The sequence below is a fragment of the Erigeron canadensis genome, chromosome 2, assembly GCF_010389155.1.
Source record: "Erigeron canadensis isolate Cc75 chromosome 2, C_canadensis_v1, whole genome shotgun sequence".
NCBI classification, from domain to species: domain Eukaryota; kingdom Viridiplantae; phylum Streptophyta; class Magnoliopsida; order Asterales; family Asteraceae; genus Erigeron; species Erigeron canadensis.
The window spans coordinates 45287166-45306003 of NC_057762.1; the positions used below are offsets into that span (position 1 = coordinate 45287166).

An 18838-nucleotide genomic window follows, 5' to 3' on the forward strand; every position below is an offset into this window, starting at 1 on the left:
ATATAAAGCATAATATTAATATTTTTCTTTCAGATGAACGTACAGACATCTTCTTTTGGATTTAAATTTAAGTGCTTCTCCTTTTGAAGTATATATTATTGAAGAGCTAGCAAAGCCAAAACAACAAAACAATTAGTAAACAACTTCATTTTTTTCATTTTTAAATATTGAAAATATTTCTTTTTTTTGGTTATGCACACTGCACAGTGAAGTGGATATGCATGAAGTAAAATAGTAAATATGCGATAAAGTTGAAAGGCGATGCAGTGGCTCTCCATTTGTTGTCATCTTAATCATGAAAATGTTTTTTTTTTTCTTGGTGTATTAAAGCTAATGTTAGTTTGGGTCTAAAACAAAATATTATATATATATATATATATGAAAAGGTTATTCTAAAAACCCTTAAAAAAGCAGGAACCTTTAAAAACATTCTTTAAATTAAAATTATTAACTATATGATTGATTACACATGTTCATATGATCATATAATTGCTTATAAATGTTCATATGACTATCTATATACATTTGATTACCATCAATCTCATAAAAACATTTATTTACAAAATACTTGCATACATGTGATCGATTTGCATACATATGATCATAGCACAATCCATGCACATGTGATCATAATATCTATTCTCCACATAACTGTATAACGGATGATAATCTATGTCTATACATAATTGTAAAATCCAAAATTACACCTAAATAACTCAAAACAATTATAAAAAAAAACCATCATCATGTAAATGATAATCAATGATTAGACTTAGTTTAAAAAGTTCTTAAAGGTTCCTACTTTTTAAAGGGTTCTTAAAATAACTTTTCACTATATATATATACTAGATCATTGACCCGCGTAATATGCGGACAACACATTAGAAAATACATTAAAGTTATGATGGATCTCAAAACATAAAGTTTACAATTAAATTTTATAATATAAAACTATTTTTTGTGTATCCTTGTTTAATTGATAATATCAAGATAAACTTAATTGATTATTTTTTTGGATAAAGATCCTCTAAATTTGTAATAACTTAATAGGTAAAATTAGAGGAATCCAAACCCTTTAATTAAAATCAAATGTCAAGATTTAAATTTGATTTTTTTGAATATTGACCTTTGATTCAAGTATTAAAGATTATCCAACTTTACATATAAAGTTATTGCAACTTTAAAAAATATTTATCCTTATTTTTTTAGCATATACAACAGGCTTTTAAAGTTATATTTGAAAAACCCACCACTCTTTGATAAAAAGTTACTTTCAATAATCGTAACCTTAGATAGTTATCTTCCTTTTTGAAATTACTAAATTACATTTGAACTCCCTTAAACTTATAAAATTGACATTTATCATAACCTATCACAACATTTGCGAAAAATAATATTTTAGTTCCCTTTAGATGAATGTAAGTTTCTCAGTCCATCAACACAACTTGAATAGTCAAAATATACTCTTCAGTGCTAAAAGTTAGATTAGATTTATATTCAAGAAACATATAAGGTTTTTAACTACAAATGATGAGATGATGATTTCAACTATGTCGCAAATGTCCACATTGTCACATGTTCATCCTCTATCTATAAAAGAGATTAATACCTCATAATATAAATTTATACAACTTGTTGTAATGTATATCGAACTTCAATTTAATCATGTGCATTTTATGTAACAACTTTCAAATCATGTACATTGTATTTATCCTACTAATAAAAAACTTACGCGAGTCAACGTATATAGTTACCACATATACCTGAATCATACAATGTGCAAGATTTTAAAGTTCATTACATATAACGAACATAATTAAATTTAAGTTCGATACACACTATCACAATTTATATAAAGTTCATGATTTATCCTCGAAATTGAATTCAAAGACGGGTGGTGATGAAGATTAGGCTATCTCCAATGGCTATTTAAGAAAAATAAATATTAAAAAGCCGTAAAAAATATATTGAGTCGCAACTCTAATGAAAGAGTAAGAAATTTAAAGACTAACCATATTTTTTTCGTCTGACGGTGTATGGTTTTTGATATATAACATTTTGAATGAATCAGAGAAAACATATTGGGTTCTTAAGTAACCTTTACTCATAGCATGAATATTTTTATTTTCTTAAACTAAAAGAAAAAGAATATATAAAACTTGTGTTGAAAGTTTTAAAACTTAAAAAAAAAAAAAGAAAGAACCGAAGTAGTTTTCTAAAAAATGTCAATTTCATTACAAATAATAACTAATAAAATTCCAAAGTAATTAAATGCTGTCAAGCTAATTCTCAATTACTCATAAAAAATTTAAGGGCATATCAGTAGACTAGGTTATATCCGGGCGTTGTTCCGAACTATTTTATCTCTCACTGATTTCTCATAAGTTATATACAACAAAAAGGATAACAGTGCTACACGGAGGTCAAAGCTAGTAGTAGCAACCCTATAATGCGTATTAAATTCTATATATTTAGTACTATGGTTTAGTATTGGTGCTATTTAAAGCTAATTTACCTCCCACCAAAACATACATTTAGAAACCCATACGTTTATCCTAACTCAATTTAAGATAACTGATATATTTTATACACTAATTTACCTAAAATTATGTTTTTGCCACTAATAGAACTTGAGTAAATGAAAACACAATTATCTATATGTACCCAACATGATTATATATACACGTGTGTTGTGTGAACTAATTATTTATAAATAGTTGTTAATGGAAAATCGATATATCTATACTACTCTAATATATTATAAAAAACATTAATTTATTGTTATAAATTGTAAATTCAAATTTAATATAAGACTTCTATGTAAAAAAAATAACGAACTTTGTAATTATTAACTTGATCATTCATGTTCACGAAACCATTTGAACGATGTGTATAAAGAGTTTTCTAGTTTGTAAGCATTCATGTGTACTTTATTAGTTTGTTATAAAGATTTCTACTAAATAGATAATATATAATACAAAGCTACTCGTATAATATAAGCTTATGTGAACAAAAAGGATAGCATAAATAACACGGATAAACTAAGAATCGAATACTTTTAGTGTCGAAATGATGAATATGATAGACGTTAGTGAAATGGAATTACGACTAAAAAAACGTTGTAACTATGTTATTTACGCTATCATTTTTGTTCACATAAGGATAGAGATCTAAAAGTATAAGTGGTTAGAGATCTAAAAAGGAACTCACATGACCTCAAATATTATACATAAATTAAAATGATAATAACAATAAAAATGATGATAAGAATAGTTGTTAGGAAACATGAAAATATATCTATCTGATAATATAACACTCGGAGTACCAATTAGTGCAAAATGGTAGTTCAAGCTTTAGATGAAGAGACATATTAATTAGCAGCATTATTATAAAAGTGTTTGTATGATACAACACAAGTTAAGAACAATAATATATTAAAGAAAAATAAAATAAACCAATTTAACCATAGAAAAATCAAAAACAATAATATTATGAAAAAAAATTAATATAGAAAATTGTTTAGCAATATAGCAATGATGAACCCAAATTTTTTTTAAAACAAAAACCGGACTCCCTTCAATATGACGACGGAAACATACAACTAACGGTAGATATGAAATCCAATCAATGCATTAAATTCCGGTTCAAAAATTTAAAAAACATGACATTGAAATAATTAATGAAAATCAATGGATTGTCTTGTTTAACTATTATGTTTTCCCAAAAATAAATGAAAAACATTGTGGTTCAAGTGACAAATCCTAACACATGCTAGATGAGAGGTTGTGGGTTCCATCGTCGCCTCATTCATTTTTATATAATTAATTAAATATGTAGATTACATGCTTATGTGGCGTATGTAGTGCTAACATGGCATGCTGACGTGTCGCTTGAATCAATATGGTGATGCCACGTTGGAAAAAGCTTAGGTGGCGAGCTTAGAGATAGTCTTTTATATATATATATATAGATAGAGATAGAGATGATATGAAATAGAAAGATTAATATTGATATTGACTAATTTTCAAGTCAAACATGACATCTCCTATTGATCAAAATGTTCTTAATCAAAATTAAATTTCATCTAAGGGTTATTATTTTTTCATAAGATAATTTAGGATGCTCTTTTATCATTATTGTTATATATATAGGTTTTGGTTAAATAAAACAAGTATTAAAGTAAAACAAATAAACAATATGTTTATTTTCATTGAAAATCACCGTGCATCATAAAAAATATCGTGCATCAATTGCTTCGTGAACCGTGTATCAATTTAACCATCATATAAGGGTTACAATTTTGTCTTATTTATTGTACTTTAATACTTGTTTTACAATATCCAAACTCTCTCTCTCTGTCTCTCTCTCTCTCTCTATATATATATATATGAGAGCCTTATTTCAAGAACCATTTTTTTTACAAAAATCGTGAGACCTCTTAAAACATGTTTTGGATCACATATTTTTAAAATATATTTGTATATGAAACGTTTTAAAAGTATATGTTGCAGAAGAAAATTTTTTCCTAAACCTTATATATAGTCATTTTCACATGTAAACAGAAACGTGAACAAATTTATTCACAGGTTAACAAAATGCTATTTTAAAGGTTTTGAGAAAAACAATTCTTTTACATTTTTATACTGTTTCATATGTTAATGAATTTTGATAACATATGATCTAATACATAATTTAAGACCAATACATAATTTAAAAGGTTTTATTGTTTTTACTAAAAAAGGTTTATTATTTAACTCATTTCTGAGACTTGTTCTGAAAACATAAATTAGATATATGTATCAAATACCTTTAAGATAAAAAAGGTATTCCATTATGTTAGATACTCACTTAACCAGTGGGCAGTGGTTGGAGAATTAATGAACATTTTACCTTAATTAAAAAAATTAAAAATTAATCTCATCATTAGACACAAGAATGTGGATTAAAAACAGAGAATAAATGCAAAGTGAAATGCCAAAGAACCTTCTCTTCTGCATCAAAACACCTACAAACACCAAACCCACCCTCTCTACCTTTTTCTTCTCACTGTAAAATAGTTTATATATCTATATATAATTTCTTGATAAAGTTTGAGTCAGGATTTCATTGATGTCTGTGCCACTTGAACATGATTACATAGGTTTAGCAGATGCTTCTTCTTCAATGGAAAGAAGCTCTGAAAATTCCAACATCTCATCTGATTCTGAAACCAACAATGTTCTTAATCTCAAAGCCACTGAATTGAGACTTGGCTTACCTGGTTTTTCTCAAGAAAATGATTGTACTAATTTTGGGCCTATCAAGAATTTCATGTCAGGAGCTAAAAGAGGCTTTTGTGATGTTAATCTTAATGGTTCAGATAAGTGGGATTTGAAGGGTGGATCTGAATCTGAACTGGGAAAAATTCAAGCACAAAAACCAGTTGAAGTTAAGCCTATCGATGAGAAAAATAAAGGCCCTGCTAATGAAAATGGAATTGCCCCTCCTTCTGCTAAGTAAGATTTCTAAATTCTAATACCCTTTTTCTGCTAAGTTATATTTGTTTGACAAAGCCTTGATCTTGGAAAAATTTAGCTAAAAAAGTTGAAACCTTTAGTTAATTTGCATCTTTTTTACTCGTATTTTGTAAGATACCAAAGAACAATTTGTTAGGTTTTCTTTGTGGAAAATTTGTTGTGTTATGACCTTGTAGATACCATAGACATTGTTTGGAGTTATGTCTGCTTGTTAAAGGCCTAATCTTGGTAAACCATAGAAAGATAAGTCGCGTTTTTTTTTTTTTACTACACACTCTTTTTAATTTTCTATTCTTATTTTTCAAGAAAATGGAAATGGGTTCTCTAGAAAATTGAGTTTTCTGCTGTCAATGAAATTTTAAGTCTATACACATGATTGGAGATATACTTTCCTTTACATGAATCTCCATTTATTTATATACCAGTACTTGGCAACAACCTAAAGATATGTTCATAATAATCTTTTCAACAAAAGTTGAATAGGCAAGTGAAGTACAATAACAAAACTTTAACTAGTTTTCCACTTTTCCTATTCTTAAATTGATTTGTATCTTTTTTCCATGAACTAAATTTCAAAAGTACAATTTTTTGGCTTTGTTTTTTTTTTTTTTGTGTGTGTGTTTACTAAAACTTGCATTTTTTTGTTTGAGATTGTGTCCTGTTTATATATATCTTGAAAGTTATATGTGTCTTCAAAGACCTGGTGTCCTGGTCTTGAAAACATTAATTAAGTGAAGAAAGTTATATTTTTAGTTGATTTATATCTCTCTTTCCTTCTATTAATAAATTAATAATAAACAAATGAGGTTATTGAAGATAACAGGAAAAGTTCATTTACATAGTCAAAGAATATGAATTTATTACAATATAAAAATAAAATGATTTATAGTTTTTTCCAATGAACTACCAAAGAAACAAGTTTTTCTCTTTGTTTTAGGGAACATGTGTTTTGAACTCGAAGGTTTTCAGTAACAGTTCTGTTGGATTACGTAACAGGGCACAAGTGGTAGGATGGCCACCAATTCGATCTTTCCGTAAGAACACCATGGCCACTAATTCGTCAAAAAACGATGATGCCAGTGGGTGTCTTTATGTGAAGGTGAGCATGGATGGTGCTCCATATTTAAGGAAGATCGATCTCAAGATCTACCGTAATTATGCAGAGCTTTCAAAGGCTCTTGAGAAAATGTTCAGTTGCTTTACTCTCGGTATGCTTGCTTTATTTACTGTCTTTTCGCTTAGCTTGCAATAAATTTGTTGAATTTTTGATTTTCTTGATGGTTCTGACTAATGGCTATTCGTGTGAATTAGGTCAATGTACTTCTAATGGAATCGAAAGGCGAGAAGGGCTTAGTGAAAGTAACCTAAAAGATCTTCTTCATGGCTCTGAATGTGTCTTGACATATGAAGATAAAGATGGTGATTGGATGCTTGTTGGTGATGTTCCTTGGGAGTAAGTTTTGCTTTAGAAACAATAAAAACTTTTTGCTATTAATCGTTCTTCGGAAAATTTGTATTAACTAACAATTTGTGTTATTGGTTTGCAGGATGTTCATTGATTCCTGCAAGAGATTACGGATCATGAAAGGCTCTGAAGCAATTGGATTAGGTATGGCTTCCATTCTTATTTAGCTTATAGAAAAGTTCCAATTATATTATGTTTTTGGAGTTGGCTTTTGCGGATCTTGAATTGCTGTTGTGTTGATTACAGCTCCAAGGTCCACGGACAAGTGCAAGAACAGAAACTAGCACAATAATCCAACGTTACAAGGGACATGTGTCGGAACAGAGAAAAAAGGTATTCCGATCAAGAGTTCATATATGTGCTTCGATAATTTTGATTTGTAGGTTTTTTTTTTTTTTTTTTTTTTTTTTTTTTTTTTTTTCTGGTATTTTCGTGGACGGCAGAATGTTTCTTGTAGACAAATATCATAACTGGAAGGAAACATTTCCAGTTCTTTGGTAATCATGTTATGAACCACTTGACATGTCTTAATGTAAATGGCTTTATTCATCTTCATTATTTGTTTTTGACTTTTCGGTTAAGCATGTGGATGTTCCACATAATATAGTGGACTACATGTCCTAGTATATCATGTTCAACAATCCCTTTTTGTTTCGGGTTCAATGTACACAACACTGGTGGCGCATTAAGGGAAAACGACCTTCACATCTCTTTGTACAACAAGTGCGTAGATTTCTCGTATAGCCTTATTTGTTACTTGTCGTCTAGTTAGATTAACGCTGTCCAAACAAAATACGGGGTAGATTTTACAACAATGTAGCAACGAAGTCTTTTGATCAAAGTTACATTATCTAAAAAATCAGGTTAATATTAATGATTTTGATCATAATTTTTGGTAAATTTTTTAAGTGTTTTGATCATCAGCATAGTAAGAATGAGAATCAAAATAAAGATGTGGGTACCATTTTGACTCATGGTTGTTGTGCAGCCGCATGCATTGAATCCTTGACTGATGGTCAAATGTTGACCTGTTAGTTTCCTATTTTAAGCAGACCAGCATTGAAGCATAGCATTGTATCCAGTTAGGCTTAAAGATGCCATTTTGAGCTTGCACGGTATTCCAAGCATACAAAAGATGCAATGAATTAATAATGTCTCATTTTGAGCAAAAGATACGAATGTATCTATTCGATCCTCATCACACGACCCATCACATTGTAAGCGGAGTGGTAATCCCAGTGATAAAGCCATAACACAATGTGCCCATTCTGGGAGCTCTTATGTAAGATCAAACAAAAACAATATCACCGTGTAACAAAGTCATTAAATGGTATTTGGAGGACCCTATACATAAGCCATTTGTATATACAGTATCTGTTAAAGGTAAAAGTCTAGAGTCTTGATAGACCTTCCTTTGAAACAAGCCAAATTATACATCTCCAAAAATAGGACTTGGTGCACTTGCTGGATCATATCTTGTTTGATGAGTAAGTGATGGACCAACTTATGCAGGAAGTTCCTAATAATTTTCAGGTGCAGATTGCACAAACCGGATGTTCTGGAAATGTTGTGCAGATGGTTTTAGTTTCTTATTGTGATTAAAATAGTGCTGCATATAACCTTATAAATCCCACTATGGTTCCCTGGGCCAACATAACTCGTTTGCATCCATTGCTTTGTTCCAGAATTTCTTCATTCTAGATCTTTGCATGGCTCATCTCTATCTATGAAGCATCTATGTCCACCTCTTGAAATGAGCGTGTCGGGTAATGGGTCAAAATATGTCATTTGAGTGTGGGTTTAGTGGCCGACCCAAACATCATAGTACAGTTTTTTTTAGAAAACAAATATTTAGTGTATCACACACGATCACAAAAGTCATAGTCCAACATAGCTCGATGCAGCATACTAACCATGTATATAAAATCGATCACATAGTTGTCTTATTTCTTAAAGATCATAGTTGTCGTCCAATACAAGACGTGAAGCCAGCTTTAAATGCCTGCTCAAGTCTGCATCGTACAATCGTACCAAAAAAAAAACTAGCACATATCAAAAACCTATATAACATACCATGAAGCTTACTCATTACTAACCGTGTGGTTATCTCCTCAGCTATAATAAACGTGTTTGTTCATTCTGTTGCCAAGTTAGTTTTCCCAAAGTCAGTCAGGTTGAACATCCCTTAAAAGTTCCACTCTCATTCGTCAGGTTTTTGTTTAATATTTTCATGCTTTCAGCCACCTGCCCATCTTGCACTAAACAAAAGCCCAAAACAGTGGTCAAACCCAGCCCATACATATTACTTTTGATGGGCCATATTTTTTTTTTGGTATAAAAACAGTGTTCTGTTATCTGTTAGGAAAGTGATGCAGTTTCTAAGAACACAAAGAAAAACCAAAACTGTATTAGATTCAATTAGGTTTAGTTGATATGTAGAGTGGAGATAGATTGCTACAATTGAGCTCTCAGTTAGGTCAATTAGGTTCGTTCTCTCTCTCTGTGTGTGTATATATATATATATTGTTGTAAATTATGGGTATTATTGAAACATTAGGTTTTGCTATGTTCTGTAAATTGTGAGTGTTTCTGTGAGATGGTGACAATAAGTTTGACCCTTTGGTCTCTTTGCAGGACCTTGAGGTTTTCTTTTGTCTAAACATGGCTTGCTTTCTTTTGAATGGTAAATCTGGGCCCAGTGGCCCAACTCCAATTCTAGAGGAAATGCCTCTGCTCTATACGACCTATCTAGAGGAATTCGCCAATGATATTTTCACACAACTTGATAAGAAGAGGCGAAGAGCGACTGTCTGTTTTTAGCCTTTTATTAAGGCTGGTACCTTGTGGTCAGGTATACAAACTTGATCAAGTGCAATGGCATCTTGGTGTAGGAAGATATCATGTAAGTACTACTGTTCTACATTTTGTCTTCCATGACAAAAGTTTTTTTTTTATAACATGCTGACCCCAACCCACCCATTTTGATATTAATGCATACTAGTCCATCTCACTTTCTATGACTATATATAGCTTTATTAATGAGTTGGATTGCTGCATTGTTATACCAAGCGGATTTGATCAAAATAAACTGATATGCAAGTTGATTTTTTTTGTTTGCCATTGCAGGTCTCAAAAGATTTAGCTCTTTCTTCATGTAAAAACACAATGATTCAAAATGCCAAGCATTATACCAGCCATCAAGGTCCTCAAAAGGTGCACAACTTGCTTAAGTAAATCCTGAACTGATAATTGACTTTTTTCATTATTAAGATGCATATTCTCACCTATCAAATTGTTATCTGTGTCGTGGTAATGTGGTATAAAATCCCTGGGAAGAAGAAAAAATAATCAGAAACCCAAGTATCTAGACAGACCAGCATGGCTTGTTGTAGTGCATTAGTTTTACATGTATGCCATCTTTATTATGGATCATTAGATCTATAATCTACCTCTCATGGATGTATGCTAGAAACCGTAGTCATGACATCATGTCACAACACTGAGGAGGTGTTCGGTTTAGACCTAGGAATCACTATGGGTATATATAATTTTGGGAAAGGGTTTTCTAAACCCACCAAGAGGGTAGGGTTTTGAGTATTGCTTAATAAGATGGGTTTAATTCCCACTTTTACAAACCAAACCTATCAACCAAACAATTGGATTGGTAATCAAACCCTTTCTTTCATCATCATACCCACTAACCAAACACCCCCCAATACAACTTTTGCATCATTTAACTACAAATAGACTAGGACCGATGTATTCCTAGCATGCTACAAATTGGTTGACTGTAAATTAGTAGCTGATGTATGTCTATGTCCATGTCATACGTTAATTTAAATATTGAATCCACACGTTAATTGGCTTAGAAGATGTATAGATTGTGAAAAACTATACATTTTTTCACATTTTTTCATGCGAGACAAAAGCTATTTTGTTAAAAGAACATGAATTAGACACTTGTCTCCATGGAGGTTCACCAGCGATGACTCTGGGCTACTCGCAAAGCGAGTGGTTGCCCTGGGATTAGTCAGCTTGCAATCCGGGTTGAATACCTAGGAAAACCAAAAGAAAAGACGGTAAATTTTCTAAGTTGTAGTTGTTTTCCACTCATCAACAATAATTTCTATAGAATTTTGATATGGCTGTAGTGAATAAGACAAATGTTATATCATTAATTACTAATTAATGATGTTTGCAAATCGGGTTCTTGATCATTCGGATCCGGATTCGGTTTTGGATCAACCATTCATTAAATTGTCTTAAGAATGCCCCCTTTCTATATAAACCCTAGACTTTCGTTTATACGGATCAAAAACTTCAGTATATTACAGTAATAAACTTTTTCATCAAACCCTTAGATCTAGCACAGATTAGAGAAAAGATCTTCTAAACATATTGAGTTAAGCAAAGATGTTGCATTAGGATGAGCTATTTATTAAAAACACCAGAGTTAAATTTAGAGAGAACGGTTTAGAAGTACATCGGACGGGAGAAGGTAAAGAAGTTTCATTTGGACGAGCGTTGGCAATTCATCAATAAGATTGATCTGCGGAGTTAATTTCATTCCTTCTAAGATCAATCATCTTAAATCTTAAATCAATGTTCCATATGGTAAGTGTATTTCTTACTCTTTAATGACTGCAGTGCAATCTTTTTTATTCTAATTCCCCAAAAGGTGTCAGTGTATTAATGTTAAAATTGCATTTGATTCATGTGTACTTCCAGATCTGTTTCATTTCAGCAAGTAGAAAGCTAAATGCCAATTCTTCTCTAGAATTTTTTTCAAATTCTGCACTTTATTTCACATGTAATCATGCTAGTTGTATTTAGTCTATTTGGTTGGGACGAGGTTGTAATATTGCAAGGTCCATAAATACAATTTGCGTGTTTATGTGGAACTTTACCTTGATGTCGGTATTTGTTGGTTGTTGTTTGGAATGTGCATTACATGAAAGTCTTTGTGCTGATGTGCAAGTTTGGCAATCTTAGCTATGAGAACAGGTTAATGAGTTGATGAAGACAGTGTAGTGATACAGTAGACGATAATGTTAATCTTTTTTCCTTCATTTGGATCTCTGACAGAAGTAGGAAACTTAAACTTAATTTGATCGACTGGACCAAGTTTTCTTCAATTGTATCTCCTCTTTAGCTTCTTGCCGGGGAGCTTGTTTTTATGAAATTCTGATCTTAAAAGAAATGTTATTCAGACAAGGAATCAAAGATTCAAACGATTGGTGTTTGTAAGTGTGTGTGTCTATGTGCTAAAAGTATTTCATGTGGAGTTTTAAACATGACAATGGCACTTGAGATGTTTTTAAATAATCATATGGTTGCTTATAAACTTTGATCCCAGATTTTATAATACTATTTGGCTCGAAAAGGTGAAGGCTCTTGCGGCATAAACATTGGTTAATGATTACTAACTAGTTGATTAATCAACTCGGACAACATGATTCCTTGTGTAAGACGTGTATATACATAATTAACGATTTACTTATTGTCTGTTGTCTTGGATGAAAACTAAATGAAGTATTTTGTCATTCAATGATTATGCTGCTGGTGATTTGTTGAAGGCCAGGATTTTAATTGAATTTTTTAATAAAATTTATATGTATGAAGTGTCCTTACTTAAAAGTTTTATGAACTGCCAATTGATATGGTTTTTAGATGTTCTTTACGCTAATGGAGGTGATTGATCTGTTTGTTTAATAGTAGCAAGATTCTTCATAATGTGTTATGGGCAAATAAGTTGTCCCTAATATGATATAAATAACCTGTATTTAGAAGAATAAATTATTTTTATTAACGTTTAGATAAAACAAGTTTAACATTAATACATGGCCTCTCATTTAATTTTGCAACAATATTATGGAGCATCATATATCCAGTGTTGGTTGATCTAGTCAATACTGAATCAGATGCACAAGCATGAAAAGTTCTCTGCTTTATGGATCTTATTGTATGTACAGGAGATATTTTACATCTGTGGTCAGTAAATCTTCTGTGAAGTCTCAAGATGGGACGAATAGAACGTAATTCTTGGGAAAGGTTCTTGAGAAGCCGCCATGGGATCCTCGGTTCTCGGGATCAAGTCTCCAGATTGCCTGAAAGTGTGCTGCAACATGTGATATCTTTCGTTCCATCATCAGACCAACGCCAGATTCGTTTATTATCGAGGAAATGGAGGCGACTTAGTGCACAAAATGAAAAGATGCTCTATCTGTATGGGTGCAGATTAAATGAGCAGGAATTGTTGAGGGTTTTAGAGGATGATTTTCACTCAGCAGAGTTTCTTGTTCTAAAAAAATGCCCAGGAATGAGAAAACTCGAGCTTGTGAATTTTAAGTTAAGGACTATTGAGTTGAACTATTGTGGAAGTTTGAAGAATGTAGACCTCAACACACCATTTCTTGAAACTTTCTATTTTTATGGACCTCGTGTCAGGCCTTGCGTGATAGAGTTTGGTGTTAGCACACAACTTAGGACTTTACATTTAGTTGGGGTTGCTATTAACAACATGATGTTCAAGGATTGCAACAAAAGCTTTCCTGTTCTTCAGGTCTTGACACTTAGTGGCTGTGATATTAAAAGTTGTATTAACATTTCAAGTAATTCTCTTCGGACGTTACGGTTGTTGAACTTCAAAAACTTCGTGGAAATTACCATTGATACCGCGAACCTACTTTCTTTCATGTACACTGGCAGTACGATAGTTCTATTTGTAAGTATGAACTGTCCCAGTCTCATCTTAGCTCTGATTGAGTTAAATTCTAATCGGTACCAAAGTCGTGATGAGATGTGGTTCCGTAGATTGAATCAAATGCTTCAAGGTCTGAAGCATACTAAAAAGTTGACATTTGATACTAATTCTGACAAGGTACATTTTCAAAACATCGTTTTGTTTAATGATCCTAGCTTTTCTGTTAATTTTTTTTTTGTGGTGCCATTTACTTACATTTTGGTTTCATTGCATGCTGCAAAGCAGAATTTCATATTACCGAAACACCTTAGAGAATCCCTTGTTCCTCCACTTGATTTAATCCCTAATAAGATATATGTAAGAAGATCAAGGTCAATGGATGTTGTTGAGTTTGCTGATGCAATGCTTTGGATGTGTCCTCGGGTTAAGAAGCTCAAGTTATCTAACTATGGTCTGCTACTACGGGTATTGTACTGCTTTATTATTAACTAGCTTCTCGATCAAATGTATATTATTGTTTCTTCATGCATGGATCAAGTTCATATTTGATAGAATGTTGTAATCTTTCTGCCATTTGGTGACAGTTGGTTCATAGGGAGTTATTGGGAAACCAAGAGATTTCATGCTGCTTCTGTAGCTCGCAGCCTTTAAAATGTTGGCGTCATTCCGTGACAGAATTTGAGCTACAGGAGGAACAGGATCACAACAAAGAGGCGGGGAAGAAACTGATGTCGTACCTCAGGGAAAATCTGCAAGAGGCTGGAAACAAGGCTATCGGAATGCTTACTTTGAAATTGCACTAGTCTTTTGCAAAGCAAATTAAGTTGAAACAGAGTTTTTTTGTTTTTTTTTTTAATAATATTAGGAGGATGGCAGGTAGGTGTCTTTCATACAGCATACTGCCTTGGATCAAAAGTAGACAACTTGCATTGATCACCTCCTTAAATAATTGTCGAACATGAAATCATGTCTTAAACTTCGTGGATTTGCCTATTTTGTGACTTTCATGCTGGGGTATCTATTGCTTACAGGGTGGTCTACACAATTATGGCTTTTAAAAATTCATTCAGCTAGTTCTCAACTCAGGTAATTCTATTGTGGTTTTAAAATCCATCTATGCTACAGTACTTTAAAAAAAAATAAAAAAATCTATCTGATTACATATTTCTGTAATTAGTAAAAACACTAAAAAGTTGTCAATCAATATCCATATTTTCTATATTACTTTTGAGTTTAATTCACTTGTTACAAAAGATAAAAATCAGCATTCTTGACATATATCATTTAATAGTTATAATTTTTAACATAAAAGTTGTACTTTAATTTGTTAGGGATTTTATAAACATTGGACTTATTTGATACTAAGGTTGTGGAAAAGAAAAATGTTGTTATAAGAACTTTTTTTTTTCAAATGGAAAGTTTTAAACTTTTAATCTTTAACATTATACCCAGGAAATACAAGATAGAATATGCCATATGTTTATGATTTGTTTATAGAATATAAATCTTTTTTTTCTTTCAAACTTGATGATGTCTCATACCCAACCCACCAGTCACCATCATCAGAAACATGACGGCACCGTCCGAACTCCATATATACAATTTTTAAATAGACCGAAGAGAAGAAACCATCTAATTAATTCTCTATTCTATTTGGTTCAACCCAAAATAGGCCCCCGACCCATTTAATTACTGGAAATGAAATGACGCCCACATGTTTTTCTTTTATGCATTATTATAAGATTATAATTCGTATGAAAAAGGAGTAACAATTATGGGTGAAAAGAAAATATGTGTCTAGTGCCAGTGAAAATTGGAAAACATGTAAAAATAATACTCATGTCGATACAATTTTCAGGTAAACTTTTAATTTCGTACATTGAAAAGTATGCTCATGACCAGTGGGGGTGTTTTTAAGGGGCCGGGGCCGGGGCCCGACCACACTTGTTTGTTCCGTCTGTTAATACTTAATACTGTATTATCCGCAAGTCATTTGAAAAATCAGAGTTATTCATGCATTTCGTGACTTTTGACCCCATGCTTTTTTAAATGTAGTATTTATGAATTTTATGACTTTCGACTTTCTTCATATATTGTATGGATGTTTTTAGCTTATATATATAAATTTTAGATAAAAAGAAAGGGAAAAGATCAATCTTTTGAATTAAATAGATAAATAATTCTTCAACCATAAGATAATAACATGTGAAAAAAATCAGAGAACGAAATTAAAAAATAGGATTAATGGATACCAAATATTTTCTCAATATTTGTCCTAGTACTGTATTTTTCTAAAGCTAAATTACTTTTATTATTTTTGTCACTATAGGTGGGGTACGTTCGTATGTATACAAGATGATATATTATCCATCCACATCAGCCGGCCGATCCTCGTGGAAATACAGCCTCAAAATGGAACCGTATTTACCGACTACGGCTAATGTATGACAAACACCCATCAGCCCGTCACGTTCCTACTTTCCAAAATTGGTCGGTTCATATGGGCCCATCATTAGGTGTCTTTTCATCAATTATTTTTCCCAAAACGGGCCCATGACAAAATAATTGCATATATTTAGTGTTTTCTTCTTTAATCATTTAAACTAAAATGGTTTAGGTGTAGATAAACAATAAAATTGGTTATTTCATATGCATATAGCAAATATTTCACAAATATCTCTACTATGAATTTTCACGTCTTCGGCTCATATTTATATTTTTTTTTGGTAATATGCATATAACAAAATTAGGCGATCATCCATTATCAGTCTTCCATAGAACCTTAGAGTATCACATAACTGATGAGGCCGATGCTTATAGTGTCCAAAATGGAGCGTCTTGGACCAAGAGGACGCATGACGCTATAGACAGCGGGAGTCCTTGGCCAAGAGTCCTCACCAGAAAGTTGAAGGATGCTATAGAGGTGGGGTCGGCTGCAGTTTTTTTTTATTTTTATTTTTTTATATGTAGTGTATATATAAATCATAAAATAATTGATGATGTGGCGAAGAAGTTCTAAGAAGCTTGTTATATCGACATGGAGAGTCCTGATGGGAGTTCTGAGTGATTGTGATGCTGACGTGACAGTCAAAAAGCTGTGAGGACTCCCTCTTGTAAGCATAGGCCTAACACTATAGTTAAATGGAAATGAAACCGAGATTTGAACAATTACCTTCAATTTTATAATATATGTTTTTCATGTTACTTGCCCTGTCACGAAAATTGTATGCATAAAGGTTGAAATCTCATGACGCTTGAAAAATCTACGAGCCAGATATCTTGATACTCATGTTCAGTTTGAAATTCAACTTGGGTATCTTGAACTCATCTCGACTTAAAACGAGATATTTTTGAATATATGTCAAAAGTAGAATTGACACCGGCTAATTACATATTGTTTATGTAGTGTTGATAATGTTATGTTTCTCATATATTTTTTTGGGCTGAAAAGAATATTGGCTAACGAAGAGTTGAAGATCGAGATAATACAATTAATAGGTACTACTAAATAATACAGTAAGATCTTAATTAATTAAGTAAAAGTATCAACAATTTGAAAAGGCACAATTAACATCAGATCATTTTGAGTGTAGCTAGCTTATAGACATGAGTAATATGAGGATGAAACGAGTAGAATGTTACAAAAAATCTATAAAAAATATATGTTGAGAAGTGAATGTTGACCACATAAAAAAATATGGATGTTGACAAGTAATTTTAAATTGTTACCATCTAATAGTTGTATTCAATAAATTATGAAATTCAACATCACATAAATAAATTCTTAATATATATATATATATAATGAACGTCATCAAAGGCTACTTAGGTAAACCCCTTTCAGTATATAAAGGCACTTGTGTGTTGTCCTAAAGAGTATAAAGAATCTACTATCTACTTTCTTTCTATCTTGTTGTAACTTATTTATATATAATCTTTTTTTAGAAATTATAAAATGCCTGGAATTGCGTTTGGTAGTTTTGACGATTCTTTCAGCTCAGCCTCCATTAAGGCCTACATTGCTGAGTTCATTTCCACCTTGCTTTTCGTCTTCGCAGGCGTTGGCTCGGCCATTGCCTATGGTACATTATTCTAACTTTACATATATATATATATACAGTCGATATTCATTGATATAATACAATATGATATGTTACTTATATACTAACAGATTAAGTTGGTTTGTCTTTCTTGATTTGATACACAGCCAAGTTAACAGCAGATGCTGCACTCGACCCAGCTGGTCTAGTCGCTGTGGCTGTTTGCCATGCATTTGCTCTTTTCGTGGCCGTGTCCATTGCTGCCAACATTTCGGGAGGTCATGTCAACCCAGCTGTCACTTTTGGGTTGGCTGTTGGCGGCCAAATCACCATCATAACTGGAATCTTCTACTGGATTGCACAACTCTTGGGCTCAGTCGCCGCTTCTTTCCTTCTCAGTTTCGTCACTGGAGGCTTGGTAAGTGTTTAATTTTTATCATTTTTTTTTTTATATTAACTGTAACAGATTTCTAAGAGTGTTTTTTTTTTTTTTTTTTTTTTTTTGCATTTTTATTATTTTTAGGCTGTCCCTACACACGGTGTTGCAGATGGCGTGGGGGCTATACAAGGGATGGTTATGGAAATCATCATCACATTTGCGTTGGTCTACACGGTGTACGCCACCGCATGTGACCCAAAGAAGGGTGCAGTGGGCACAATTGCACCTATTGCAATTGGGTTCATTGTGGGTGCTAATATTTTAGCTGCAGGTCCGTTCTCTGGTGGGTCGATGAACCCAGCCAGATCTTTCGGACCTGCTGTTGCTAGCTTTGACTTCTCTGGTCACTGGATCTACTGGGCTGGACCACTTATCGGCGGTGGCTTAGCCGGAGCTATTTACCCAAATGTGTTCTTTTCTAATGAACATCTTCCCCTCACCAACGACTACTAAGTTTCCAATGAACTTTCTATCCGTGTTTGAATAATTCCGGGCTCTTTTAATTGTAAAATTAAGAAGAATTAGCTATTTCTATGTATTTATTTATCCTGTCATTTTAATGAGATGGTTATCCAAGTTGTTTTGTTTTGAAATTGGGTAATGCTTCAGATATTCTTTTGTTTTGAGATCATAGAAAGAGGACCCGCAATATGTGTGCGATATGATTTGGGACTT

General features: G+C 32.3%; 3 protein-coding genes across 3 annotated transcripts; all 3 read left to right on the forward strand.

Moving 5' to 3' along the window:
- The first annotated feature begins 4982 nt into the window (after positions 1-4982).
- On the forward strand, positions 4983-7536 carry LOC122587336 (auxin-responsive protein IAA21-like). Its single transcript, XM_043759470.1, has 5 exons — positions 4983-5495; positions 6513-6724; positions 6828-6969; positions 7064-7125; positions 7228-7536. The coding sequence occupies exons 1-5, from the start codon at positions 5110-5112 to the stop codon at positions 7263-7265; spliced, it is 840 nt and encodes a 279-aa protein (XP_043615405.1). The 5' UTR covers positions 4983-5109; the 3' UTR covers positions 7266-7536.
- Positions 7537-9355: 1819 nt separating this feature from the next.
- LOC122586474 lies at positions 9356-14677 on the forward strand. The gene is made up of 6 exons (XM_043758460.1): positions 9356-9466; positions 9616-9883; positions 10108-10194; positions 12954-13861; positions 13970-14149; positions 14269-14677. Exons 4-6 carry the CDS (start codon positions 13001-13003, stop codon positions 14485-14487), a joined length of 1260 nt encoding a protein of 419 aa, XP_043614395.1. The 5' UTR covers positions 9356-9466; positions 9616-9883; positions 10108-10194; positions 12954-13000; the 3' UTR covers positions 14488-14677.
- A 2867-nt stretch (positions 14678-17544) lies between these two features.
- On the forward strand, positions 17545-18756 carry LOC122586594 (aquaporin TIP2-1). Its single transcript, XM_043758576.1, has 3 exons — positions 17545-17766; positions 17892-18142; positions 18248-18756. Exons 1-3 carry the CDS (start codon positions 17640-17642, stop codon positions 18614-18616), a joined length of 747 nt encoding a protein of 248 aa, XP_043614511.1. The 5' UTR covers positions 17545-17639; the 3' UTR covers positions 18617-18756.
- Positions 18757-18838: the final 82 nt, after the last annotated feature.